We start from the raw sequence: 27,039 nt of genomic DNA, 5'->3' as shown, positions 1-27,039 counted from the left end.
ACAAACGCAGGTGCCCTTCTAAGAAAATCATTGACTAAAGTATAAAATTATGCAAAGTGTACGGATAGGACTTTTTCACATGTCAGCCCACTGACAAAATGCAGCAATCCGTCCTTGTCCCTGCTGCACCCGTTAAACAGACCAACAAATAAAAGCTATTGACTGGGATGTCAAATATCACAAAGTATATAATAACATAAACACAGACAATAAATTCTACAGTGGAAAATTAAAATTATAACATTTGAAGTGTTATTGGGGATAGTAAAGCAATATTAGAAGTACTGAGTTTGCTTTGGTAAGTGAACAAAACTTTTAAACCTGCCAAATATGTGTATTAATATAGCGGCACAATCACAAATGGGAAATACACAGAAAACCTTTGTTTTTTCTTTAAAGCGACAGCACTAACGGCGCTGTCCTTCATCCAGTAGGTGGCAGTATAATGTTTTCTTCTGGCGAAATCAGCCAATTAATTCAGAAAAGATGTGACGTGGTATTTGTAGTCCCTCAGTACGGACTCTCAGGCAGGACGCAATCCGAAGCCTCGATCAAACGTCGTGTCCTTTCATAAAGCAAATATTGATTATTCTTGACTTCACCTATATGATAAAGTGGTCGTCGCGTGCACTTTATCCGTCTTCGATCGATTAATATTTTGGCCCTGAGCAGCTAAACTCAGAGAATAAACCCCTCGGTTGCCGCCGCTACGTAACGTCAGCTCCGCGGTAAACGTCCCCCCGCTTCCGTTGTTATGGTGTGTGAATATGGCGGCAAAGGCAACAGGAGACCGACCGCGAGCTGAGGTCCAGACGGAGAGTATCGTCAACCGCTGGATCGTGGACTACTACGTGTCGCTGGCTCTGCGGGCGTTCCAAGGCGGGCAGTACGCGGACTTCTGCAGCGTCAAGAATGTGGTGGACGGTGAGTAGACAACGGACTCCAGGGTCTTCCCGCTCGCGTCCCGCCGAGCTGCACGTTGTCCAGTCAGCTTTGACGTCACTGTACTGTTGTCATTTACCCGGTGTTCACAGTACAAATAACAAAACCATGTTGTGAAGACAACACATAATAAAACCATGTTGGGAAGACAACACATAATAAAACTAAGCTGTCTAAGGCAACACAAATAAAACAAAGTTATGGTTTATTAATGGGAATATGATTTTGTGGAATGGAATCATGGAACCATGGAATCTTATCTTAGACGGTGTGTGTGTGTGTGTGTGTGTGTGTGTGTGTGTGTGTGTGTGTGTGTGTGTGTGTGTGTGTGTGTGTGTGTGTGTGTGTGTGTGTGTGTGTGACCTTTGTGACATTACGGCATAAGCTGCTCCTGAGGTGACATTTAGTGTCAGAGATGTAAAACTGTCTCCTACTAACCTGACCCCCATCCTGCATGTCAGAGGAAGCTGGAGAGCCCGGAGAGATCCCAAGCATACGCCGGGAGAACATGCAAACACAGATCAACCCTGGTTGGTTGGTTTCGACCCAGGATTCGAAACCAAGAACCTTCTTGCTTGATTAAAGAAATGCTTGAAGACCTGAAGCAGTGTAGAGCCAGCTGTGACTGTGACATGTGTTCTTAGACAAGGTGACAGGATCATTCCATTGTCTTGTTGCAGGTGTCTCGGCCCGGCCTTTGGACTGCATTGATGAAATTCACCTCAAGATTCAAGTACTGCAGTTTCTCACCTGGATAAATGAGGGCGAGGAACTCGGTGAGAGCAACGTTGATGCACTCCCCACGGCACACGAGCTCGGCAACGTTGTCAATCGATGCCAATTGTTGGGAATTAAACGTAGCTTCATCTGTGTGTCTGAGAAGGTTTGATTCATAGAGACCTTAGAGTCCTTGAAAATGAATTGGACATTCACACTAAAACAGTAAAGCATCAATTGACCTTGTAACTTAACACACAAACTACTCAGGTCAATCAAGTGTGACGTCATGAAGGAGACATCGGCTCTGCGTTGTTAGTCATGGTACAAGTGTAAGTGTAAAGACCAAATACAGGACTTTTCTCTCAACCAGTGGTGAAGCATACATTCAGGTCTACTAGTACATTGTGACTTGACACTTTGATGAACATTGCTTTGTTTTTGCCTACAGACATGTCATCTGCGTCTGACCAGTCCATAACTCCTCTGGAATTAGCCCTGGATTTGCTGCAGCCTATGAGCCAGAACAGCAGTATCCCGCACCAGGAGTTTGAGAATGTGTGCACTTCAGTTAAAGAGATGGTAAAAGCATTTTACTTATTTACTTATGTTTGTTTGTTGTTTTTTTTAATTTTTCAAACATCCATGCCCTGCTCTGAGTCAACTCCTACATCCAGAAATGGCCTTCCTTGTTAAATCAAAGAGTCTAGTTTAAATTGTGATGCCGTGTGTGTGTGTGTTCTAAATCAGATTTTTTTTTGTCTTTAGATCATGGTGATTTTCATTAAGAACAACAGATTTGACAAAGCAAAGGAGATGCTGACCAAACACTTTTCCAGACCAATGGTGGGCAAGGTGAGTTTAGTAAAATCATGTTCAATCTACTGCTCCATCATTTCAGTGGGTCGAATCAGTAATTAAGTTCAACTTTCTCGGTTACTGCTGTAAGAGAACTCACTGCCCCGCTGACTGAGGATTTAAAGAGGGGATGTTTACTCTTCCCAAAGGTCTCTGTCAAGTGGTGCCTTGTGGCTGTAAGTTACGAGAGACGTTAAGGTGTTGAGGCACCTGTTGGTTAGAATCTAGGCTAGAGGTGAGAGTGTCTTGTGGTATGGTTTATAGTTACAGACGGCCAATGAGGGGACTACACGGAGGGTTTTCAATAGATATAGAAGACGCTATGGGGTGAGGTACATCTCAGGAGGTAAGTTAACAACAAGTGTGGCTCTGAGGGGGTTAAATAACCCTACGACTGACAGTGGTACAGAGTAGATTTTGGGATGCCAATGCACTGTCCACCTGTGACTTGTGTAGGGATGAAACGGTTACCGGTTTCACGGAAAACCACAGGGAAATTCCCAGCGGTTAGTTTACCGTTTCAAATTTTAATCATCATTAAAACTGTCCAGCTCAGTTGGCAACAGTCTCCCAGGCGCAGGCGCAGCACGCACAATGGGTTTGTTGTGGATCCGAGTTGCGCTTTGGAGCCGTTATTTTTATTTGACTATCATGCTCTGCCAAATTCTCATCCGTCCTAATCCACCCACTCTGCTTGACGTGAGCAAGTCATGAGAGCTATATGTTGTTGCGGTTCAGCGCAGAACACCCTTTCAGTTTTAGTTCCCCCTCCTGCACAGAGAAAAGAAAGAGAGAGAGAGACAGAGAGAGACGGTGGTCGAGCGAGCTCTAGAGTGAATGCAGAGGGAGTGTCAGTGAGGACGGATAATTGAATCAGAGAAATAAAACTGATCTTTTCACCGTGGTTATGTTGTAAAGCAGAAACAAACACAGGCACATCTCTGCACTAGATAGGATTTTTGTGAATGCAATGCAGCCGCAGTAGGCTTCTTCCTTGTGCGACGAACGACGAGCCGTCTTTTGATTGGTTTATGTATCAGTACTTTTGAACATTTTCATAATATTTTAAAAATACCATAATAATACTGATAATGTGATCATTTTGGTCACTATAACCGTGATGTAAAATGTTCATACCGTTACAGCTCTAGTTACAGCAATGCATTTGGTATCTGAATAAATACTTCTGCATAAGACATCTACGGGCCTCCTGACTATCGACTTCAGCTGCATACATTTTTCCATTACAGCTGCATTTACCTGTTCATTGTTTCTGTTGGTGCATTGTTACAGAGACATTGCTGTGTGCATTGTGTGCGGCAATGTTGTTTGTTGAATGATGATGCAGCAGGTATGACTTGAATCTGCTGATAATCAGCAGGTGGTGGAGATTCTGTGCTGCAGGGATACAACAGACCTCGGTTTGGATACATACCAATTAGTGGATGAAGCGTTGGCAGAGCTTGCAAAAATAAAAAAACAAGGACACTTGTCAGCTTGTTGTAAGACTTTGGTTGTCTGATGTGTGCAGGACCCATCACCAGAGCCTGGTCCGGCCTGGGGCCAGTAAAAGTTTATGCAAGGGCGAGTCGATGAAACTTTCATTGGTCCATTCGGCCAGTTGTTGGCCTCCATGTTTGTCAGCCTGCAGTTTTGACTTCATTTCTCTATGTTTGAATGTTTGCATGCCGAGTGTTTCACATGACTGAACTTCCTGTCTCTGTCTCCTAGAGAGTAATATTCATGGGTCTCATCAATAAGAGGAGTAAAAGGCATGATGTCATCGAGCAAATGGACTTTGGCCAGTTCAAAACAGAGATGCTGGCCTTTTGCCAGAGGCTCTGCCCATTCCCTGTTCCTTTTCTGCACAAGGTGTGTATCTATGTATCAAGCACAAGATAAAGGCTCAAGCAGCAATTTTTGTGGTGTGATATGACTAAAAGTCTATTGACCTTCGAGGCCGATTTATTAACAACAGTAATGGTATGATTAAAACAAATGGTTAATTTATTACCTAACCTTAAGTCCCCATAAGACTATGAACACATATCAGTGTGAGTTTTGAAAATATTTTCAGTAAGAAACCCTGGATTCTTTGTAAATCATAACATCTAGAGGTTAAGTACATGTCTTGATACCTTTTTGTGCTTTTGATTGTTTTTATGTGTCTAGCAGGCTGCTAAACTGCTGATTGATGAAAGGCTTACACAGCGAGATGACAATGCAGCCGGACCTGATGAGCAAGACGAACCTGGCCCGTCCTGTAGTGAACACATCAACACTGTCCTGCCTGTATCATGGTAGGCGCTCTCTCCCTCTCAGTGAGCTTCAGGTCTTTTCAACGAAGCTCACGGTTCATACTTCCAAAGCAGTATGGCTAGGTTACTAATCGTCATACAGTCTCAGCAGTGGTTAAAAAAAAATCCATTTCACAGCTTTAAAATCTGGCACCAACATTTCTTATGCATCTCGTCTCCACCACTTTTGTTCTTGATGACGATTAATTTTCAGTAGGTACGCCACTAAAGCTTATTTCAGAAGTTCACTGAAGTCTGAACATTTTACTGGACTTCTCTGGAAAGGCTGTATGTGAGATCGCAAATGTTGCTGTGGACATTGTCGGGGAACTTTTCCTGCCTGCCCCCTAGTAAAATTTCTGGAAAGTGTCCGAGTGAGCCCATGTGATAATACAGTAGGTAAAATCTCTGGAGAATTCACAGCGAGCGAGTAGGCCTGTTGATGACTGTAAACAAAAACACTTCTTTCAGTACAGGATTTCTCATCATGTACTGCCTCCTGCTGCGGCATCTGGGTAAAGAGATTTTCCTGCTGTTGTGAAAGTGTCTGACTCTCCTGGTGCGTTCATCATATGTGAACGGCAAACTCCGGATAATGTTGTTTGTGTCAGAAAACTGTTTAAGGTTGTGCCAAGGCATCACTGTGAGACATCACCAAGTCAAAACCATCAAATTATCAGCCTGCCATTACTAGAAAAGATTAGAATAACCCCTCAAAAATAACCCCTGTCATTCTTTGGTCGGTGATCCCAGTTTCTTTTTCCTGTCTCTTCGTTTTCCAGTAAACATAAAATTATCCAGAGGACCAGGCTGGAGGCAGCCTACAAGACTCTGGCTGCAAAATCAGACATGAGAACATTTTCTCAGCTGGAGGAAGAGTTGGAGAGAGAGGAAGAGGCAAGACAGGACGACCTTACCCTGCGCCTGTCACCTACTCCCAATGAGGGCACCAATCAGGGCTCGGAGGAGGACGGGCTGTTTCAGAGAGGCTCGTGCAGCCCGATGGAGGCTTCCCCAGCAGACCTGCCTCCACAAACAGATGCTGCTCCTCAAACACCGGCAGGTTCACTCTCGAAGTCGTCGTCAGTGCTGGGGAACAGGCGGGCTTACACCGTCGCACAACTGGTGCTCGAGCCGGACAGCCAAGTGAGCTCACAGTGCACGGCAGCGTCTCCGGAGCTAGAGACTGAAGTCATAACAGAAGAGTCATCACAGTCACCGGTGACTGTATCTGAAAGAAAAGCCTCGCAGAGCCCAATAACAGACTATGAGATCATCAAACCCTCACGGAAGCACCGCAGACGAACTAACCATTGTTGCAGCAGGTGAATGATAATAAATGAAACAAGCAAATGAATCTATGCAAATATAACACCTGCTCTTGTATAGCTTGCATGCAGCTTCTGATGATGCGATGGTCTGTCTCTATGGGTGGAAAACAGTAGAGATGAGTAGGTTTTCTTATTCATATTCCTCTGTGAGTGTGTGGCACTAAAACACTGTTCTGTCTTGTAGAGCTTCAACTAGTTCCGCAGTGTTAACAGAGAGTGAGGACGAGCCTCCTGCCTCTGAGGCCAACGAGGAAGTTTGTGTGGAAAAAACCCATAACCAGTCCAACAGATCGCTAAGGAGGTAAATCCAAATGTACACTATCACCTCACACAGAGCTGCCAGAAGGTATCCTCTCCTTCATAACGCTGAGCCATGTTAGCGAGTCCATTAGTATGGCAGCGTCTGTTTGACACAACAATAAAAAGCCTTGGGAGTTAGGGGAAATACTCCTTCTGGACGATGGGTCTTTTATTAGCCCCTTTCTACTCCACAAACCTTTTGCACATTCATTGAGAGTTACGCATGGGGAATAGCAACAACACTGAAAGCATCAGTGTTGTTGCTTTAGTTAGTTATTGTTCACTCTTGATTCCAATTAATTTGATCTGGAGGAAATTGAATGTTTTTATTACATGACATTTATTTAGCTGAAGCTTTTGTCCAAAGCGATTTACAATAACAGGTTTCAGAGGTAGGCAGGTAGCATCAACACACTGGGTTTTAGCCAGGCCGGGAATCAAACCCCCCAAGCTTCTGTACCAAAGTCAGCGGTGTAACCCACTGAGCTACACCAGCCTGTATTATCACCTTTACAAGTACAACCTTGAAGACATGGCTACTGAATTGGTACTTTAAGAGAAAATCATTTCAGTCGCAGCAGATCTCTCCTTTCCTGGATAAAGCTTGACTTGACTCAACTCTCATTGTGCAGCAACTCCTCCAAATCACATGGTGGAGACACGTTGTCAGAGGGGGAGGAAGACCCACAGGAGTCGTCCGCCTCCTTCAGAACGCCGGTGCAGAAAACTCCTCAGCAGGCCAGAGTTTCTCTCATAAAGTGAGTCCACAAACATTTCCATTCACTCTGTTAGTATGTTAGTTTATGATTCAAGGATGGACAACACTTGACACACTTTATTTAAGCAGCGATCCAGATAACGCAGACGACTTCAACATCGACGATTCTTCGTTGGACGATTCGCCCAGTGTGTCCTTTCGCCCCGTCCCTCAGACAAGCTCCACTCCAGACAAGGACTCCGCCCACAACAAAGATTCCTTGCATTCAAAATGGTAGTTAAGATTAACACCAGCAGCTTTGGCAAAGAATGAATCCTAGTTTACAATATGAAAATATTTTAATAGAATGGTAAATTTAATTGATTTGCTTTTTAATCTGCCACCTTGATTTATGCGGTTTTATGTATTCATTTCCCTCCCAGCATTCATTTTGGTGTGTAAAAGTTGCACAAATATGTACATATTGTGATGACTTTAAAAGTTTGTTCACTTAAAAAAGAAGTTCAAAGGTTCATACATTCTTAAAACTCGACCCAGAAAATTCCCTCCGGCATAGTTAAATAATAGCATTAAAATCATTTATGACGTTGCCCGTTTTGTTTTGCGATGAATGATGAAAAGAAACATTTTGTCTTGTCCACAGGAAACAACTGTACAAAAGTGCGAAGGAGAGTAAGGAGAGATGGAGCGATGAAGAGTCAGATTGCCTCTCCAGAAAGAACAATGGTAATCGCACATCTGCTTCAAACTATTTCTGTTGTGAAAATCTTGTTCATGCAATTAATGTATTCATTCTTCCCAAAGGATCGAACGAGAGCACCACGTCAAACTCAACCAACAGGAAGAGGGTAAGCATATTAAGACTTGAATTTCATTCTCAAAAGTCAAAAATTAAGTTCATTATGTACAAAATAATCTAGAGACAGTAAAGCTAGCTAGCCAAACACTTATGTAAAAACGATATCATGGATTGGGTCAAATCTTGTGTTCAAAAAGTTGCTTTTCAGTCGGCCTGATTTGTAATTTACTTTACCATGTAACAAGCAATGGCAAAAAGGAAACCGCATCGATGCTTGCTCGTGACGTGTGACAGCAGCAATAAAAAGTAACCACATGATCCTGTTGCGTTGCAGAAGTGGACTGAGCGGGAGACGCAGATGTTGAAAGAAGGGGTCCGAAAATTTGGAGAAGGGAACTGGAGTAAGATAAAGGCATATTACACATTCAATGGTCGAACAAACGTCAACCTTAAAGACAGATGGAGAACGCTGAAGAAGTTAAAGCAGGACTGAGAAGTTCAAGTTGTCCATGTTTTTTCTACATTATGTCTGATTCAATTTCATTCAAATTAACTAGTTGGATACTTTTTGAGAGTTCAATTTGTAAGATCAGTTGTTTTTGTTATAAAAGCTGAAATGGGGTCAGACATGCATTTCCCCCGTTTCTGATATAGGCATAGTCACCTCAGCCCCAGTTTCAGACGCAAGCTCATAAACAGACTCAAATAAATACTATTAATAATAATAAAAGACTGAGGATTTATTTTAAAGATGACATTTACAAAAGAAAAACAGAAACGGACATTGCTTATTTTGACAAGATGTGGAACAGCAAGAGGCTCTCACGGGGGAATCCTGTAGATGGCAGATTAGCGGTATCCCAGGTGGAGTTAATACAGGTTTTTCAGACTGTGATTCAAAAATATGGGCCAGTGGTAACATCTACTGAGGCGCCCATGAACCAGACGCTTCAATGTGACAGTCCAGATGTCGAAGCATCTTTATGTTAACGTGTCTTCATTCCTGATGAACTCCCCCACATCGGCCTGGTGGAACACTACAATTGACATGGGGTCCACTCGCCGGCACTCCTGTGTAGTCTTGGCTGCGACTCCGAAACCCTGAGAAATGACACAAGTGGTTCAGACATCCCATTGCTGAACAAGACACAAACAAGTCAAATCTATTAGTGTGTGATCCAGAGGAAACCTGAGCTAACTTCCGCAGATATGCTGTTGTAAACTGTACATGCACAATGAGACGATGCTTTCAATTCAGGGGTGAAATTGTTGGAAGAAAACACTCTGAAGGCCACACCATAGCACTTCTTAGTGTAAAGGCATGTCGGTCGTCCCACCTGCACTCAAAACTTACAGCACGTGTTGCCTCAGTAAGAAATGTAAGCATGTGCTGTGTCCAATCACTTGAGCAATACAGAGTCGTAGTTATAAGGTCTCACCAGGGGCACGTCCGCCATGGAGTAGACGACAACTCCCTGGTACTGCATCGTGTTCTCTGTGATCCTCCCAAGCCCAGATTTTAGCACATGGTTCCCATAGAGGAATGACTGCTCCGTTCCAGGCTTCACCCACACCTTGAACTGAAGACATGGTTTCCAAGTTATTCATCATTTGTGCACAAGTTAACTTAACTTTATCTTCGTGGAAGTGGTGTTTTTTAACAGTTGAAAAAAAACAAAGATAGGGACGAGTTGTGTGCCCACAAAGTTCTAACAGGCCATCCGGAAGAGCCTGATGATCCCACTGCAATAGGGCTGTAACAATATCAAATGTTCACTATTTGATTATCATAGCCAAAAATAAGACTAATATTGCAACTCCAGAATATCACCATCGGTGTAAATGCATGCTCATGCACATGCAAACATAGGGGAGCGGTATGGTGAGTGTCTGGTTCAGTAAAACTTCAGTCAGTGAAATGTTAAAATTATAACAGTTTTCCGTGAAAGTTACACAAACAGTAGCTCAATGAAAATATAAATGAATAAAAGGGGACTTTGAACATGTGACATTGATTTCATATTTGGCCAATGCATTAAAAAAAGACCAGCACTAACAGCAATGATGAAATCAAAACATGGTGTATTATAATATGATCACCATGAACACCATGTTTCCACTGACAGACAAGCGACTCCATTGTTTACACAGTATAGAACATCAGTAGAGATTTGTGCCAGCAAAGGTCAGTACCAACGGATGAGTTGGAGTCATTCAACAAGCATAAAAACTTAAAAATAAATACGCAATGTAAAAGGGCGTGATTGCAAACTTTATACTTTAACAGTTTCTCCACCGTTGACTGAACAAAGCAGACGTCTGGCGACTTCCACTTGGGCTCCAGGAAACCGTCTGGTGGGTGTTTTTTATAGACCATATAACTACCAATCCATATTTTACAAATACATGTGAATTGCAACTGGTGGTACAACTGTCTTTTGAAATCAGTGTCACTTCACTGTATGTATTTGTCTCCTCCTGCAGCCTCCACTGGCAGGAGGAGCAGAGGAAAGACACGGTCTGCGGATGAGGGCAGCAATGGTTAGATCATCTTTTTTTTTTTAAAAAGAGTTACCTTCGCGTAGGGCGCCAGAAAATCCAGCGCCGTGATGTGCATGCGGAACTTGGTGGTCTTTGTGAACTTTCCGAAACAGGTGCCCACTGACACGAGCTTGTCCCGGGAGAAGTTCGTGGCCAGCTTGAGGATCTTCTCACTGCGAAACACGGAAAAACGACGACACGTGAACGTCTCCCCGCAGGACGAGCAAAGCACATGGACGTGAATGTTCCCCTGGAGTTACCTCATGTAGTACACGCGGTCATTGTGCAGCCTGAAGCAGTAGGTACCGTCCGGTCGGTCCACCAGCAGTTTTATATTTTCACCGATGCTGTTGTGGAGAAAAAGACATGGATCTCTCTCACAAACACACGCGCGCACGCGTACAGCCGAGCATGCTAGCGACTTCGGCTACAATTTGAATCTCGACAGAGAAGCTGCAGAATGGCCGACAGGTTCACTTACTACTTCGACAGCTTCTCGAACATTGTTTTCGTCTCTTCGTCGGTCAAAGGCCTCATCTTGACGATGTATGAAAGGAACACTATGTGAACACTATGTCCCGTGGAGCAGCGTGAAACGTGGGTCAACACGGAAGTCGTAACGCTCTGGAACGGAAGTCAGTTCACATTTGAGTTCCTGGGTTTTTTTTTTTCCTTCTTCTTCTTTGGGTGTTCTGTAGCTTCCCAGCCCGATCGTATGCGGTCCTGCTCCGGCTAACCAGCCGCAATCTGGTGAGTTCATCCACTTGAAACGATGATAACTGCTGTGGAATGTGTTTGTTTCATTGCTGGTGAACACACGAACAAAAACATTACATCCCGTTCTTTTTGTTGAACGTGCCAGTCAGACTTTCGGAAACGGGCTCGGTTAGCCTGGCTAGCTAGCCAGCTAGCTGTCAGTGGGGAGGAAGGAGAAGAAGAAAAAAACACCGAGCTGAACCGTTAGCGCGCTACCGAACGTTAGCACGCGAGCTAACGCTGCTAATACCACCCAATGCTAACGCCGACTCGCTGCGGGCTACGGCGCCGCCCCGCCGCCAAGCGAAGCTATTCGGGTCAAATCGATTCCGCAACGCCGGACCGCGACGAAGCCGCGCCTCCGACCAGCGGTGGTCTCAGCTCGGCCTCGCCCGGCGAGGAGGAGAGCGGTTTGCCGCAGCGGCTGCGAAGTTACATAAGGGCCATTTGTTTGTAAATACCGACTGGGCCCGTTTCAATCGGAGACCGGAGTCGGCGGTCGTTCACAAGCCGTGCAACGGTCCTCAAGATCGACGCGAGGAGCATCTCTCCCGCCGCCCGGACACGAGATCCACCTGCAGCCGGAGCGCGGTGACAGACGAGTGAGCGAGGCTGCAGAGACACAGTCACACGTCCCGCAACTGACGGCCGATCGTTTTGATTCGGACAGCAAGGATGCCTGCGTTAAAAAAAAGAAGAGTTAGACACAGTAAAGATGTGTTTCCATGGAGATGACACACTTGGTGGTTAATTTGCACACAGTGTTGTGAGATGAGCCTTGTGGATCGAACTGCATCACCCACAGTCTGACCTCAGCATCCAAACACATACATGCATATTTTAATATAAGAAGGTGTCATCTCTGTCCTACAATACAGTGTCTGTGGCAGTAAGTGTGTAGCAGCAAAGGCATTTTCAGTCGTCTGTCAATTGAACGTGATATTTAAAAAATGGCTGCTAAAGTGTGAAACAGTGGATGATCAGTGGAAATAAAAAGTGAAAGGTTACAGTCAAATAAATACAAAAGCAAATGTATTTACCTGATATAGGAAAACATGTCCTTCTTATTATTAAGCCTGTCTTGGAAAAACAGTCACATGATGATACATGCCTCTACACTAAATGAGATAATATCGGGATGGGAATAATAGTATTGTTCATTGGAAGACCTGTATGCACACTGTTCTCCTCGCCTCGTTAGACATGGGACCAGTGCTGCCCACAAGTTGCAAATACAAATCTATGATTGCTTGACTAAAAAAAGGGCCAAATGTTTAATAATTAGGATCGTAATGACTGATTTGGCAAAATTGTCAGCATTTGATTAACATGTTCTTGTTGTTTCCCCCACCCCCACAATCTTCTACATGTCGACAGGAGTGTGTTGCGCCGTGTTGGGAGTGCAGTTCTTGTGCCAGCTGTTTACCCCAGAGAAGCCAGTCGCGTGCGTCTGTCATCAGTTTCCTGCGTGTGTATTGGGGCTCTGGTAACACTGAACCGGAAGTAAGACGCACAGCGGCGTCTGGACTGTGAGAGAGAGGAAACTGCTGCGGCTTCTTCGTCAGCCTCAGAATGACTGAGTTCTGGGTTTGCTTCAGCTGCTGCATTGCAGAGCAACCACAACCTGTTAGTATGAAATTACTTTGGATTAACTTGTGGGACAAACTGGTTTAATCAGGGGGGTTGTTTTTTTTTAATTGAATGAAGTTGTCTTGTTGAACATTCAACTCCTGCACACTGTCTTGTACACTAAGTAAGTTTTAAGAATGTTTCAATGCGCAGACCCTCATCGAGTTATTTTACTGGATACAAGGACAGAACATTAGGTTGGCAGACCCATGTGGACCAATCAGGTTGCGCAACACACTGTCATCATTTAATGAGTAAAGATTCATTCTAAATCCCGGCCCCATAGACTGACAATAAAAGTAGACAGAAATACACACAAGACGGATTTAATGTAGCTTAAAATATACTATTAATGAATTTTGCCTCGATGTGTGATGTCAATCTGTTGTGAAATCTGATTCTTCCATGTGGGTCACCAAACTATTTCAGATGGTCTCCCCGTGGTGTCCTGTAAAATAACCCGATGTAAGATCAGTGCACCAAAATGTCAAGGATTTCACTGCTCAGTTTCCGTCAGCCTCCTCTGACACACCTGTTGATCTAAAGGTGTGTGAATGGTGATGAGGTGTGTGTGTGTAGGTTAATAAACTGAGCTGGCCCAGTGAGCATTCGTATTTATAAAATATTGTGGTTGAATCAAATCTGACTGAGTGTATAATAATGGCTCTTACATGAAAGAGGCAGGGCCTCCATCAAACCACACCCCCGCTGTTTGGCACAACACTGTCGGTGAACAACCAGCTTTTGTAACTCACCGCAGTCGGCCGGTCTGACAATGAACTGATAAGATAAATGAAATCAAACGTTGACCTCTGCCCACCGCTCAGAGTAAAGACAAGGTTCTGTTTTGACTCACGTTTAGCTCCTTCTCCCTCCTGATTGATTAGTACAATTACCTTAAATATATTAAGTTGTTTTTTTCATTATTAATGTTGACGGTACTCCTTTTCAGAAACGACGGCGACGGATCGATCGCTCGATGATCGGAGAGCCAACAAACTTTGTTCACACCACACACGTAGGCTCGGGGGACATGGGCCTCGGACTGGCATCGGTAGGTTATTTTTGATCCTCCCTTCAGAATATGCAACCGACAGAGAACAACAGTTACAAGTTTTCCGTTACTGAACTTTTTCCACCTTGATGTGCGTAGGTGGACCTCGTTCAGGCCCAGATGAAATCTAAAGGCGGCTACGTGCACGGGGGGTCTGAAGGCTCTCAGTTGTAATGAGGTGAGAGACGCCGTTTCATCCCTTTGTCCAACTGATACTCCGCAGCAGAATTTTCAACCCCTCATTCAAGTTTTCTGCAAATAGAATTTGACTCCACCCATACTGTGTCACAACAGACAGCAGCTATTGGTACTGTACCATATATAGTTGTGTTTTATTTGAGGGAATTCCTCCCTTCATGAAGGAAAGCATGTTCTCCTCTTGATTAGCTTTGCGCCGATAACGACTTCCCTTTTCCTTGTGACAGTGACTCAGCTGACACTAAAATTAATGATTATTTATCGGGTTGTTTTTGTTGTTATTTTGATATATTTGTGTCTGCTGTATTTTGGGGGGGATTCAAAACTGGCCTGCTGTGGGCAGTGGCAGGGTTTTCTACCACAATGGTTGACTGTGTGCACCGTGCCTTGGTTTTTTAAACGGCCACTGGGTGTTGCCATGGTTACCTTGTCACCACTCGGCTCCAGACCAGGTGTAATATTTACGCTTCTTAGTGAGAAGAAGGCTTGAGTCTTGATGGTTCCACTGGCGTAAATGTGAGGTTTAGAATGCCTAGTTACGACCGTCTTGGCTTAAGAACAGTTGGTGATGATAAGACTCTGTTATTTGCACTTAAACACACGCACGCCACCTATCAGCCGCATTTGAAACCTTAACATTTGTTCTAGGGCAGCAACTAAAGAAAATTTTCATTATCGATTAATCTGTCGATTATTTTCTCGATTAATAGATTCGTTATTTGGTCCATAAAATGTCATAAAATGGTGAAAAATGTCGACCGTGTTTCCCAAACCCGCCACGATGATGTTTTGTTTAGTCCACACACCAAAGATATTTAATCTATTGTCATAGAGGAGCAAAGAAACTAGAAAATATTCACACTTAGGAAGCTGAAATCAGAGAATTTTGACTATTTTTTTTCATAAAAACAACTTGAACCGATTAAGTGATCATCAAAATAGTTGGTTGGTTACTAATCGATTAACTGCTGCAGCTCTAATTTGATCCCCTTCTGTCCCCCACATAGCCCGTCACAGTCGTGTGGAAACTACTGTTGTTGATATGAGGAAGCATTTTCAAAAGCAGTTCTGTCTGTGATGGACGCAGGACCAAAAGATGAAACTACTGCTTTTCCATAATGTTGTACATATTTTTATTTTCCATTCCTTTTTGTTGTTTTGTTTTCTTTTTTTTTAATGAAAGCACTGCTATCCATTTGCTGCCACACTGTTGCACTGTAAAGAGTAACTGTTAAAAATAGATTTGAGGGTTTAGAAAGCTCATAAATCTCAGTCAGATGTATGCTTGTGTGTATGCATGAGGAAAATGTTGTTTTTTTTTCAAAAATATTTGCTTTTGTAGCCCATTTGGATGCCTGTATTTATTATCTGATTTGCAAACGGACCTCACGGTGGCTGGGCCACGCTGGAGACGTGGAACATTCAGTTTCTTGTCTTTCTTCTCAGAGGTTTATCAAAGGACAGGTAGCAGGTAGCCAAGCAACACGTGACATGTTCATGGTTTTCTCCTGAAAAATACTCACGGTTCTCTTGAGTTGCTTTCAGGGTCGAAAGATTGCTGTTTTGTAATAAACTTGAAACGAGTAGAGTACACTGGACCATACATTGTACACTCACACTTGCTTAGGAATTTCGCCTTGATTTCAACTGTTCTTTTTTTATTTTCAAAATCCATTTAGATTTGAACCATATAGAATTTTAATAAACTATGAACTTCCTAATCTGCCTTCAGAAGTCATGTTTGCTATTTTTTGTTTTTTTACTAGTTTGATTTCTGGCTTAGCGCTTTCAAAAAGATTCATATTTTTATATGCATCGCTTTGTTCTTTTAAAGGCTAATAGATTAAGATGTAAACTTGAAAGTAACCAAATTATCACTGGGTTCAGGTTTGATACAGTTAGTTCACTATGTTTCCCACATTCCTTTTTTGGGTTGATCATAGCTCCTGTTGCATACTGTCATGTCATGACCTAAATCTCTCTGGACATGAAATACATTTTCACTTCTCGTTCGGCAGAGGTGTTTTTGTCCCTCCTTAGGTCCTAGTGGTTTGAATGTTCCATATCCTAAATTTGACAGATGTTCCTAAATGACATTCATTTAATCTTCTCTGACCCTCCTTTGCAGCAGTGTTTGGGATTACATTGCTTTAGTATTGAAAATTGTTCTCATGCGATTTTTCTTTTTTTTTTATCATGAAATGTATATGTATTGAAATAAATCCCCTGTATGGACCAGTCAGTTAAATTATTCCCAGTTTTTCTTTTTGTAAAAATGTTTACCCACATTTTTTTCAAGCTGATATAATCTATACATGTTTCTTCTTACCCGCAGCTCTTAATGTCTGATTATGTCAGTTATATTAACGGTCAGCGTAGAATTAATGTTTTCTCTGTTTAATTGACTGGCTGCTACATCCATCGTCCCCTATAGTGTTGTCATATGTTGTACCAGGCTCCATTGAAAATATCATAGTCCAAAAAAAAAGTGAGAGGTACCTAGCACACCAGCAGGCCTGGATCTATCATTACATGTGATTGTTTGTCCTCCACGTGCATCCTGTAATTCAACAGCAGAATGTGATTGTATTATTACTTCGGACTAAAGTCTGTGTGGATTGTTAAATGAGTGCTATTGTAAACTGTTCCCCCGATACAAGAATGAAATCTTTGTTGGTACCAGGCAACGGGAAATAACAGATAAAGACACCTCACACACATTGAAATCTATATATATATATATATATATATATATGCAGTATATATAAATACATTTGTAATATCATTTACAGCCTTAAAACTGCCGGTTGCATCTTTCCCAACATTCACCAACAGATTTAATGTGATTCATCTACAGCATTGTTACAGAGATCTAATGTTTCAGTTTAAATGTTTCCGTAGTGATTCCTGTGTAAAAAGATCTAAATGTGTGTAGACTAGTTGGTGTTTTGGGGGTTTTTCCAGCTCTGGGTGAAATGCTGTGGTACTCCGCTGTGTGTGTGTGTACACACACTGGGATTGCAGTATAACTATGTGACCAGCAGGCTGTGTTGGGGGCCTGCTCGAATGTGACTGCTGTGTGTTTCCTTTTGGGATTCCTGTCACGGGACCTTTTTTTGATTTTTCTTATTATGATGCTGTAAATGTAAATACACAACAAAAACTTAATGGATCCATGGTTTATATGTTTTCTGGGGTCATACATATATTTAGATTATTTTCCTGTATAACAATACAGGGCAGGTAAGGTTGGAGCAGTGTTTTCTTAATTTTTCTATATGTTTTTTTTCCCCATGAGGATCTATCTGATATGTAGCTCCCACCTTGCGGGGAAATTCATCTGGCTGCATTTTTTTTTTTTCAGAATAAATGATGAGAAATAAATATTATCTGTTGATGTTTGACTGACTGTGTTCCATGTTTTCCCCTTGGGCCAAAACCCCAAATCTATGGGGGGGGAGAGAGAGAGGCGATGACTGAGCTACTGTAATTCTGCTGAAAAGCACAATTTTAACATGAAATGAACTTTTGTCAGTTTAAAATTAAAAGAGTGGTGGAAGAAATGAACAGAAGTTTTATGTAACCAAAATGTTGCAGTCAAATCAGGAGACAACTCAGATAATATTAACCGGGCGGCAATATTTGTCTGTAGTAGTATGTCATGCACACACAGCAGACAAGAAAAAACAATGCATACACACGAGGTTGCTGGAAAAAGTAAATCATGTAAATCACACAGAGACAAAAAATACATATATATATATATATATTGTAACTCAGGTGAGGATTGAACTCCACTCAGAAGACAAACCTGGTGACATGTACTTTAACTTAAGGTGTGTTGTCTAAACATCCAGTGAAAGACAGCCGAGTAATAACTGGACCAGCACTGAAAGGAAACGGTATCTGTTTACTCTGCGAGCTGTCGTGTGAGCTTGGTGTCACTGCGGTGAGTCTGAGCCACTGAACCACGGTCAACCCCAGTGGCGATGAGGCTTGGTAAAGCTTGGCTTGGAACTGGATCCTGATGTCGGCGTGCTCAGCAGAGAGGAGGACGACCGACCGACGGACTGACACAGCATTGCATCTGTCCGCTCTGCCTCTCTAGTTTCTCTCTGTCAGTGGTCAGCTCAGCAGATAGCCAGCGGGAGGAACCACAGCTGAGAGGGTGAGCGAGGAAGCGCGAAGAGAAACAAACAACGACTTTTAATCAAAAACACGTGGATGTGAGGAATTGCTTAAGATATGGAGCCGCTGGGGCTCAGCTACATCAGTGTTTGCTGGTTCGAGGACCAATCAGAGAGCTCCTTGAAGGAGTTTGGACCGAGCAGATCACTGTAGTTCTCTGGGTGGAGAGAGTACGAGTTGTCGTCGCCCGCACCTGCAGAGCACAGGACAACATTTAGACACAAATAGAAAAAAAAAAGGGTTACCACCTCATCATATACACACACACACACGTTTACCCTTACACATCTTTCTTTTTTTGCAGCTTGATCATGAGCGTCCTACACATAATTTTTTTTCCCACGATTTTCTCACAATAAAAATCCACACGCGTCTTGAGCATCTGCTACATTTACACAATTAAAAGAATATATTCAGAAATAAATGCAAATTAACCTCAAAAAGGTCATTGAACAAAACGAAAAAGTTGCATAATAGTTCAAAATAATGCACAAACAAAATGTGCTGAATGTGTTATGCGGTGACGAAGCGGCAGGTTTAAATCACATCCAGCGAAACACAACAGAATATTTGAAAACTATTGAAAACCTTTGGAGAGAACTGGCATCTGCAAAATAAAGGGGTTGTTCATTGTGTCTGGAGGACATTTTGCAATTGCTTTTCATTATTTAACATACTGACAGTCAGTTATACACAATGAGTTCATTTGCATTTATTCCTGAACATATTCTGTATTATGTACTTGAAATGCGGCGGTGCCAATCATTTTGACCAGCATACTGTGTGTGTGTAGTGTGTACAGTGCCGTACAGTGCCAGTGGTCCCACAGTGTGTGAGTCCTCCATTTCCTCTGCTCCCCGGTTGGGTTCCAGAGGTCGGCGTTGTTCAAATGCTCCATCAACTGCCGCAGACGAAACAGGCTCAACCTCACAATATTTGGTTCGAAAAATGAAATTTTGCTGCTGTGAGTCAGTTAGTGAAGTGTCCGATACCTTGAACACGGCCTCATTCTCTTCCTGCTCCTCTGGTTTGGCCTCCCACATCCCTGCACAACAACATTCTGTCATCAACCATCTTCCTCATGAGGCAACAGAGTCTTTTAGAGCAAACATCCACAACAATAACCCTAAACCTCACCATGGGTTGTTGTGCTGCTGGATATTTCCTCTGCAGCCGTCTCAACCCTCGGCGGCGGGTCTGAATTGAGTCTTATTGTCGTGGCTGTTGGCCAAGCGTGCGTGGTGCATGTGTCGTCACCCGGACCCGCCCGTCTCTCTCTGGGCCTGTTGAACCGCAGCCCTGCGAGAGGGGAGAAGAGGGTGAGAGTGCTGTGCACGAAAGCACGTTGTGCCTCTGAAGTGAGGCAGACATTTCTCGGGGCACGTCCCACCTCTCCTGCGTCTGTGTGTCTGTGCGCTGGGCAGCATCCTGTACACTCTGTAGGCATTGCTGCCTCTCTTCCTGCTGTGCTCCCGCAGCTCACAGACGTCCGGCAGAGAATTCAAGGCACAGCGGAAGTTGGCCTTCCATGTCTTGGGATCTGGCTTGTCTTTGCCTGGACGGTACCGTCCTGAAGCGGACAAGCATAGGGGGCAAACGTTGGTCAGTACTTCCCAAGTCAGGGGACTCATGATAGACACCCTTTTCAAGTCACTGCGGGTAAAGTTCTCAAATTGCTTTGTTTTGTATTGGGGGGTTTTCCGTTTTGAACTTAAAAAAAATAAAAACTTTCTCAAGTTCAAGCTTGTCATGATTATGCTGACTTTATATACGGACGTAATATTAGCGGTGCAACCGCTGTTTATCCTTAGAAAGATATTTAAGAATAATTTAAAAAATACTGTTTGACTTTGCAGTGCTCACGCCTGTTGTCACCAACAATTGTCGTGCACGTTCTTCACATTGTGTGAGCATTAATATCAGTGAACCACAGATAATTTCACTTCACTGTGTTTAAACAACATGAATACTGTGAGTATTAACTGGAGAACAAAAACGATGCAAACACTGGGGTCAGGAAATGAATAGAGTTTTATGAGGAATTCACGTCCATGTTCAGCAAAAAACAATCAGCCTGTAATGTGCAAAACGACAACTTCCTGACAAGTAATTTATAGTTAACATGTTAGAAGCATTTATCAGTATGAATAAAACATACAGAGTGAAGACTCTACTGAAGTCCCTTTCAGGGGATTAATTAGGTAACAACAATATTATTATCACCAATATGACTATGTTATATTACAGACATCATCAAGTATTTATAGGTGCCTGATTCAGGTTTTCTGAATTGTCTGGCAGACCTTGGCTGAGTCACCTGCAGATCAGACCTTTGTACATGAGTCCATGTCCAGTTGTCTGAAAAGGTATCAGTGACAGACCATCTATCATCACCTGTACAGTCAAGTGACTTCATCCACTGCTGAGTCCTTTCTCATGTTTAGCACCACCGTGTGATTTGGACCATAGAAAGTCACCTGAGTATCATTTCCAGCCTCAGAGAGAGAGAGAGAGAGAGAGAAAATCACTGGAGCGTGAACAGATCCACCGTGGATCACTTATAGCACACACGGGCTGAGAGGAAAGGAAACAAGGAGCAGCTATTTTACGTTCACCGCAACCGCACAGTCTCAATCTGTGACCGCTTCACTTTTGAATGACTGTACTGAGGATCCTTACATGTTCTGTATATTGTTATTATTGTCATTGTTAACATGTTATTATGGAGCAGCCCTGTTGACCTTTGACAGCAATATGATCTTCTGCACACTCACAGTAACTGAACTGGAGCTTTTCCCACGTGATGTGATGCAGCTAAAGTCACAAACCATGACTTCCCCGAGACAGAACTATGTGTGATGGGTGTCAAGTGCAAGTGTGTGTGTGTGTGTGTGTGTGTGTGTGTGTGTGTGCGTATGGATTCTGAACACAAAGTAATAAACAAAAAGCAAAATCCAAGCAAAGCATTTCAGAAAGTGTTATTTATCTGGTTACCGACCGGATGACGCAGATTTGACTTTTGTAAAATGTCCTGAATACCACGAGAAGATGCCAGTTGAATGAATTGAAAGGATTCCTGCAGATTATCTGTACTTGAATGTGAGATTTACTTTTTTTATGAACATTTTAAAATGTAAATACAACTCTTGTCAGCAATTGGGTTGTTGTGTGTAGAGTGCTGTGTGTTGCTCACGCTCAACACCAAGCGAACTGACCATTTCTGATTGTTTCTCATCTTTTTTCCAATTTGAATCCTTTTATGTTCCGTCTGTTTCGGGGTGTCGTTACTGGAGGAATATTTTTTATAGATCTCTGTTAGTATCTGCTATTTAGAATCTGAGGCGATCTCTGTTTTGAGGATTGGTGTTATCTGGGATTGCTGTGCGATTCTCATCATTTAGCTTTAAAGTAGGAATGTGGTGAATCGAGAAAGACACGGACTGAACGACACCACCACGTCTGCTCCTCTCTGATAACTTCTGCAGTAAGTGTCAAGCACGTCTCGAGGGAAATCTCACCAGGACGGTTGAAACACATCCAAAGTAACCTTTCATAACATTTAAAAAAGAGTTTCCTTCCAAAAAATATTCTAATTCAAGAAATAAAATGCTTTACTGACGATTACTCTTTGGACAATTTTTTTTTATCTTAGTAAAATCCTCCAATTACATACGTTACTGTTTGAATGCTTTTCAGTGGAACACAGTCAAATACACTGGACTCTGATTAATACATTGGGGACACTGTGATATATTTTGACATCATGAATCAATACCACAATGTTAATTGACAGTATATTGCCCAGTGCCGAGGCTCCTACCCCATCAGTCCTGCTAGTTGTTTGTTACTAGAGATTAGATATGCAGTATGAGGTTTATACCTATACACAAGCTTCAAAGTGCCAGCATGCAAGGTACAGTATAAGGTATGAGGTGAAGTACCTTGGACTGAGAGAAGAAGAGCAGTGAAAACAAAAGATAGTAACAAAAATATAAAATGATGAGAGTCCTGTAAAACACAGTTGTATGAGTGTGGGGCTCCTACCAGTGTGCATGGCCCAGCTCCTGAAGAGCGTAGCATCTCGGTCAATACTCCAGCCATGGCGAGCAGCGTGTGTCCATGGGATTTGGAAGATTTGTGCTGACTATAGAATAAAGTACAGCAAAACAGTATTCCACGGGTTACATTGTTGCCGAGACAATGTTTCTCATTCGTGTTCATACATTTGCATCTGTTTGCGTGTGTGTGGGGATGAGGGTGAGATGTAGGAGTCTACCTGGTCCAGCCAGCTGACCCCTGGATAACCCCCTGATTGAATCTGCTCCTCCAGCCACGGCCTCAGCCTCAGCCGACCCGGTTGCTGCATGCTGCGGGTCCGAGCGTCACGTGTGCAGACAGGCGTTCAGGTACAGATGCGTCTCCGGCTACACTCGAGTCTCTGCAGTAACAGGAAATGTCTCAGATTAAATCAGAGGTTACTGTGGGACACCCCTTGCTCCGCCCCGGGATTCTTCCAATCAAAGAGTTCACAGTTATGACAGTCGCTCCAATAACCCTCTTCCCTGCTTAAGTGGCTCCTCCAATTACAGGAAATACTGTACATACTGTATATTCTCCTCTTCATGAGTGAGACTGGGGTAGATTGCGATGTAGCCGAGAGTTGTGAATGTGCTTGAGCAGGTTTTTAATGCTTTTTCTTGCAGCTCTACAAGCTAAATATAAAACAGTATACAAATATGAACTTAACACAATAAGCACTTTTTTAATGGTTCTTGAAAAATCAAACACACGGTAAATTAAATGTACAGTGTATTTGGTATTTTGCATTTAATCCTGGACTGCACGGGTCCACTGCAGGGTTAATGTCAGCATCAAAACATTGTAGTGATCATATTGTTTTTCATGAGGCCCATCATGATCAGCTACTGTGGCAGCAGCAGTGTGTGTCTGTGTCAGACCGTTAGGGGGAAGCAGAGTTACTGTAAAACTGTATGAGACAGATGAGCTGCCTCACATGTTGTATCAATATGTGAACTTTATTATCACCCTTTTGTTCACATCCACGTGTTTTGAACGTGCATTTGGTAAAATACGCAGTGCATTTATTTCATCACGTGCATTGGAAATGACTATGTATGATATATAAATTCATTTGCACATAACTCACTTCATACTGTAGAAAACTATTTTTATCTTAGTTGCAATTGCACAGTTTTCTGTATTGTCAGTCTCACGGTAAATCTACACATGCATAGACTCTGTAGAAAAGTTATTAATATAAAGTCAATTCTTGAATTCAAAAGATAGATGTTGTGATTACAATTTCACTGTGTTAACATATGATGCATTACATTTAATTGTGTAGTAAATGATTCCTTTCAATTTAAATGAATTTCTTCGCTTTTACATGTTGCTCCACACATGATGCCCTGCTCCCACGCCCAGTACCAAAAGAACATACGTTCAATTAGGGAAGGAAGAACATTTTTGTGCAATTTCCTACCAAGGTGGCTGCAAGAGGTTTTTAAATTTGACCTGGCATTTTTGTGCTTACAGAGGGACTCTTACGAAGAACTGCTACTTCAGGCAACATTGTAAACATTTCCCAAAAGCATTTTCTCACTGTGTGCGGCCATGTTTGTGCCAGTTCATTTTAATGTTATTTGTAGATGTGTCTACAATAACCAAAGTAAACGGAAATTACAATAATCACAATGATTTCATCCACAAGTCAGTCAGAGTGTGAGACACTTTTATTTGAACAAAAAATATGCCATATTTGTAACAGTTACAACGGATTCACACGTATTCTCATAGTGAAAATATTTCATTCGACTTACATGCATGAGCTGCGGTGAGGACGTAGGCTACTGTGTGACGTACTGTAATGGTGTTTGTTTAAATGCCTCAGCAGTTCCAGAGAAGAGAAAAGAGGAGGTCATTTCACAACCCTGAAAGGCACAAGCGATATATGTCCACTGTTTGCCCTGGCTTGTTTCATTCACAGAATTCAGTCACTTCTGATCCATTCTAACGATCGAATTAATCATAAAGATTCAGGATTGATGTCCAAAACGTAAAACTTAAATCTGAAAAACAAATAGCCCTGTGAGATACAGATGCATGACTTGGCTGCAAGGCTGCGGCTTTTGCTGCAAGCACACAATTCAAAACTACTGCATTCTGTTCTCGAACTGAAATTCTACACTAATAATTTTATCTACAAACTTTACAGCTGTTTCACATCAAACCAAACCATGTAAAATTAAAAAAACAAAAACATTCCAAAGCATTCACAAATAACTTGTTCTCAAAGTGCAAAAAGTGTCTTGTCTTTTACTCAAAGCAAGAAGAAAAAAAACCTGTCCTTTTATAAAGCCATCTCACAGTTAAGAAAACAGTGTCAATTTAAGATCCATTAATCTGTCTTGGAGCTTCCTGTCGCACCCCATGACCGTCACAGAAGACTGTAAGTCAAAACCTCATGGAACAGCTGATAGATGCATATTAAGATGAGACTGTTGTGCTGCTGTAGGTCTTGCGACACATTTGACAATGTTTCCAAGCTCTAAATAGACACATGAAATGAATGGAAAAACATGAACGCATAGAGATCCAGCACTACACACCCTGATAGCCGCTTTCCGTCATTACTGCCACAGGCACGGCAGCGGAGATCAAAGACAGAAAGGGTCTTTGGAGCTCAGAGAGACACTGGTCACCCTGGACATTGCGAATGAAACCCGGAATCGCTGGTGAGCCCTTGGTGAACGATTCCACTGGACATTGGTCCAAATGTTCCTTTCTCTCAGCTCCAGGCTGCCCCACTAGAGTTTGAAAGGCCTGGTAGGCGTCATCCAGCGGAGGCAAGCTGTGCGAGCCAGCAGGCACACAGCCGTAGCAGGGGTTGTCATCGCATTTGATGGCCACTTCCATTGGTCCAATTGGCTTTGTCGCAGCGCTGATCCCCTCATCCAGGCTCTCATACCCGGCCTCAACTCTGGACACAGGATCACACAGGAATGTTGTGCTGGTGCCACTGGAGATGGAGGACGAACCGGAGTCTTCTGCATATGATAATCCCCCTGAGTCTGCATTGCACTGGTGATATGACATATCCGTCGGCATCGGAGATGAAGCCGCCGTCTGTGAATTAAGAAGCGGACAAGCTGGCGCAAGTTGCTCCTGGCAGGCCACCACGTCGCCCTCGGTAGGACAGTAGGCAGAGTCACAAACCATATCAGCCGGGGCCCGGACTTCAGAGCTGTCTGTCATAATCATTGGAGGGCAGCTGGAAATGAGAATTGAGTAGGTTTTATTGTTGAAGGCTGACCATCCAGATTTCACCTCACCGGCGTTGGCATCACAAGGACCGAAGGGAACGGACAATAGGCCGCCGTCTCTGTTGGATTCTTGGAGCAGATTGGTGGTGAGGGGTGATGTTGGGCTGATATTGGGGAAGGCTTTACTCAGGGCATCGTGAACGCTGGCTAAAATGTCAGCAGGTTCTGTTTTCATGTAACTGAGACAAGAGGAGGCAGTGCTGATTCCACTGCTCTGCTTTAGGTTCCCACTGCTAGTGTCTGCCAGTGACCCCTTCCACCTGATGACAGAGAAACTGATTAGGTCAAATGCCCGATAATCCCATAGAAGTCCTCAAGGAGATGATGTGTTGTATTGACGATGCACTAATGCAGCCATGCACTCACCACGATTCACTGTCGTCCGGAATAAGGGGCTCGACACAGACAGCGCAGGTGATGGGCAGCTCAGGCTTCAAGAGCTGGAAACAAGATGGACGAACAGGATTTAAAACTACAGATCTGAAACATTTCGGTGAAAGGCTCAGTTTGGAAATGATCTTTTCCGATTATGAACCGCTGAACAGTGCAGTGAAAGGCATCTTCGAATCAATTTCTTCAAAATGTTGAAGGTATCTGGAAAAAGTTTAAAGTTGTTCAGTCCTTGCAGGACATGGCAGGAATAGTTTTCCCTTAATTCATTTATGGTGGACCGAGCCATTAACATTGAACATAATAAAATGCAATAAATTGCCGAATGTAGATGCAGTCATTGTCTATTGCTCGGGGGAAAATGTACATGATAAATAGCATGAGTTCATGAAAACTGTAAGGATTACAAATTTATAACTTAGTCAAATACATAGATGCTACAAAATTTTGGAGCTGCGAGTTTTTTTTAATTTTTAACCACCATCAGGTTTCCATCACTATGAATCTCACCTGTTGTTCATATGGACGGATAAGAAGAAGTTTGGGGTTTGAACATTTGACGACTGTGTCCCACCACTTCGACTTCAACCTAAAACCAAACAACAACAAAATGTCACGCACAACCATGAACATAAACACACGGGAGATACAGAATTTATAGGAAAGAACCACCACACCCATGTTGCTCACTGACAGAGAAACAAGGAAGTCAGTGTTTTATCTACTTACTTTACATAACAGCAGAATACAACACTGGTGATTAGGACCGCAGCAATGCTGAGGCTGATGATGATCCCCAGGAACAGGGCATCAGGGGAAGCAGCTGTGAAATATCATGTATGAAGTACGTTTACAAATCGCTCTATTCTTTTGTACAGATCACACACAGTGTAGAGATAAAACAGAAGAACAGTACATGGTCAATATCTTCAAAACGGGAACAAGGTTTGTGTTATGTGTCATGAAACCACAATTTAC

General features: G+C 42.9%; 5 protein-coding genes across 7 annotated transcripts in view; 2 read left to right on the top strand and 3 right to left on the bottom strand.

Annotated features, from left to right (window-relative positions):
- The first annotated feature begins 504 nt into the window (after nucleotides 1–504).
- Nucleotides 505–8,692, top strand: terfa (telomeric repeat binding factor a). 3 transcript variants are annotated; one of them, XM_035628359.2, is made up of 13 exons: nucleotides 505–924; nucleotides 1,623–1,718; nucleotides 2,111–2,241; nucleotides 2,428–2,514; nucleotides 4,249–4,389; nucleotides 4,690–4,817; nucleotides 5,597–6,139; nucleotides 6,330–6,446; nucleotides 7,078–7,203; nucleotides 7,290–7,436; nucleotides 7,807–7,889; nucleotides 7,968–8,011; nucleotides 8,297–8,692. In XM_035628359.2, the coding sequence occupies exons 1-13, from the start codon at nucleotides 768–770 to the stop codon at nucleotides 8,453–8,455; spliced, it is 1,959 nt and encodes a 652-aa protein (XP_035484252.1). In that variant the 5' UTR covers nucleotides 505–767; the 3' UTR covers nucleotides 8,456–8,692. The 3 variants fall into 3 exon arrangements, with proteins under 3 accessions (XP_035484252.1, XP_035484254.1, XP_035484253.1); XM_035628361.2 differs by having other exon boundaries at nucleotides 506–924; nucleotides 4,693–4,817; XM_035628360.2 differs by having other exon boundaries at nucleotides 507–924; nucleotides 7,293–7,436.
- Nucleotides 8,682–11,121, bottom strand: nip7 (NIP7 nucleolar pre-rRNA processing protein). Its single transcript, XM_035628372.1, has 5 exons — nucleotides 10,985–11,121; nucleotides 10,764–10,850; nucleotides 10,538–10,676; nucleotides 9,402–9,542; nucleotides 8,682–9,063 (listed from the first exon to the last, which is right to left on the bottom strand). Exons 1-5 carry the CDS (start codon nucleotides 11,038–11,040, stop codon nucleotides 8,944–8,946), a joined length of 543 nt encoding a protein of 180 aa, XP_035484265.1. The 5' UTR covers nucleotides 11,041–11,121; the 3' UTR covers nucleotides 8,682–8,943.
- On the top strand, nucleotides 11,116–17,537 carry cdc42se2 (CDC42 small effector 2). Its single transcript, XM_035628373.2, has 5 exons — nucleotides 11,116–11,253; nucleotides 12,637–12,885; nucleotides 13,841–13,942; nucleotides 14,042–14,120; nucleotides 15,148–17,537. The coding sequence occupies exons 2-4, from the start codon at nucleotides 12,832–12,834 to the stop codon at nucleotides 14,114–14,116; spliced, it is 231 nt and encodes a 76-aa protein (XP_035484266.1). The 5' UTR covers nucleotides 11,116–11,253; nucleotides 12,637–12,831; the 3' UTR covers nucleotides 14,117–14,120; nucleotides 15,148–17,537.
- Nucleotides 17,538–17,845: 308 nt separating this feature from the next.
- Nucleotides 17,846–22,765, bottom strand: irf1a (interferon regulatory factor 1a). The gene is made up of 7 exons (XM_035628367.2): nucleotides 22,605–22,765; nucleotides 22,373–22,472; nucleotides 19,719–19,898; nucleotides 19,466–19,627; nucleotides 19,321–19,373; nucleotides 19,139–19,229; nucleotides 17,846–18,521 (listed from the first exon to the last, which is right to left on the bottom strand). Exons 1-7 carry the CDS (start codon nucleotides 22,692–22,694, stop codon nucleotides 18,406–18,408), a joined length of 792 nt encoding a protein of 263 aa, XP_035484260.1. The 5' UTR covers nucleotides 22,695–22,765; the 3' UTR covers nucleotides 17,846–18,405.
- A 1,298-nt stretch (nucleotides 22,766–24,063) lies between these two features.
- Nucleotides 24,064–27,039, bottom strand: part of LOC118302168 — a 4,931-nt gene continuing 1,955 nt past the window's right edge. Inside the window, exons 7-10 of the mRNA XM_035628105.2 lie at nucleotides 26,791–26,884; nucleotides 26,572–26,650; nucleotides 26,038–26,111; nucleotides 24,064–25,931 (exon numbers count right to left, since the gene is read on the bottom strand). Of these exons, the coding sequence (XP_035483998.2) occupies nucleotides 24,950–25,931; nucleotides 26,038–26,111; nucleotides 26,572–26,650; nucleotides 26,791–26,884 (1,229 nt within the window). The 3' untranslated portion in view covers nucleotides 24,064–24,949. The remainder of the gene's footprint in view (nucleotides 25,932–26,037; nucleotides 26,112–26,571; nucleotides 26,651–26,790; nucleotides 26,885–27,039) is intronic.

Source organism: Scophthalmus maximus, chromosome 4 (assembly GCF_022379125.1).
Source record: "Scophthalmus maximus strain ysfricsl-2021 chromosome 4, ASM2237912v1, whole genome shotgun sequence".
Lineage (NCBI taxonomy): Eukaryota > Metazoa > Chordata > Actinopteri > Pleuronectiformes > Scophthalmidae > Scophthalmus > Scophthalmus maximus.
This window is presented reverse-complemented; position numbering and strand designations above follow the sequence as displayed.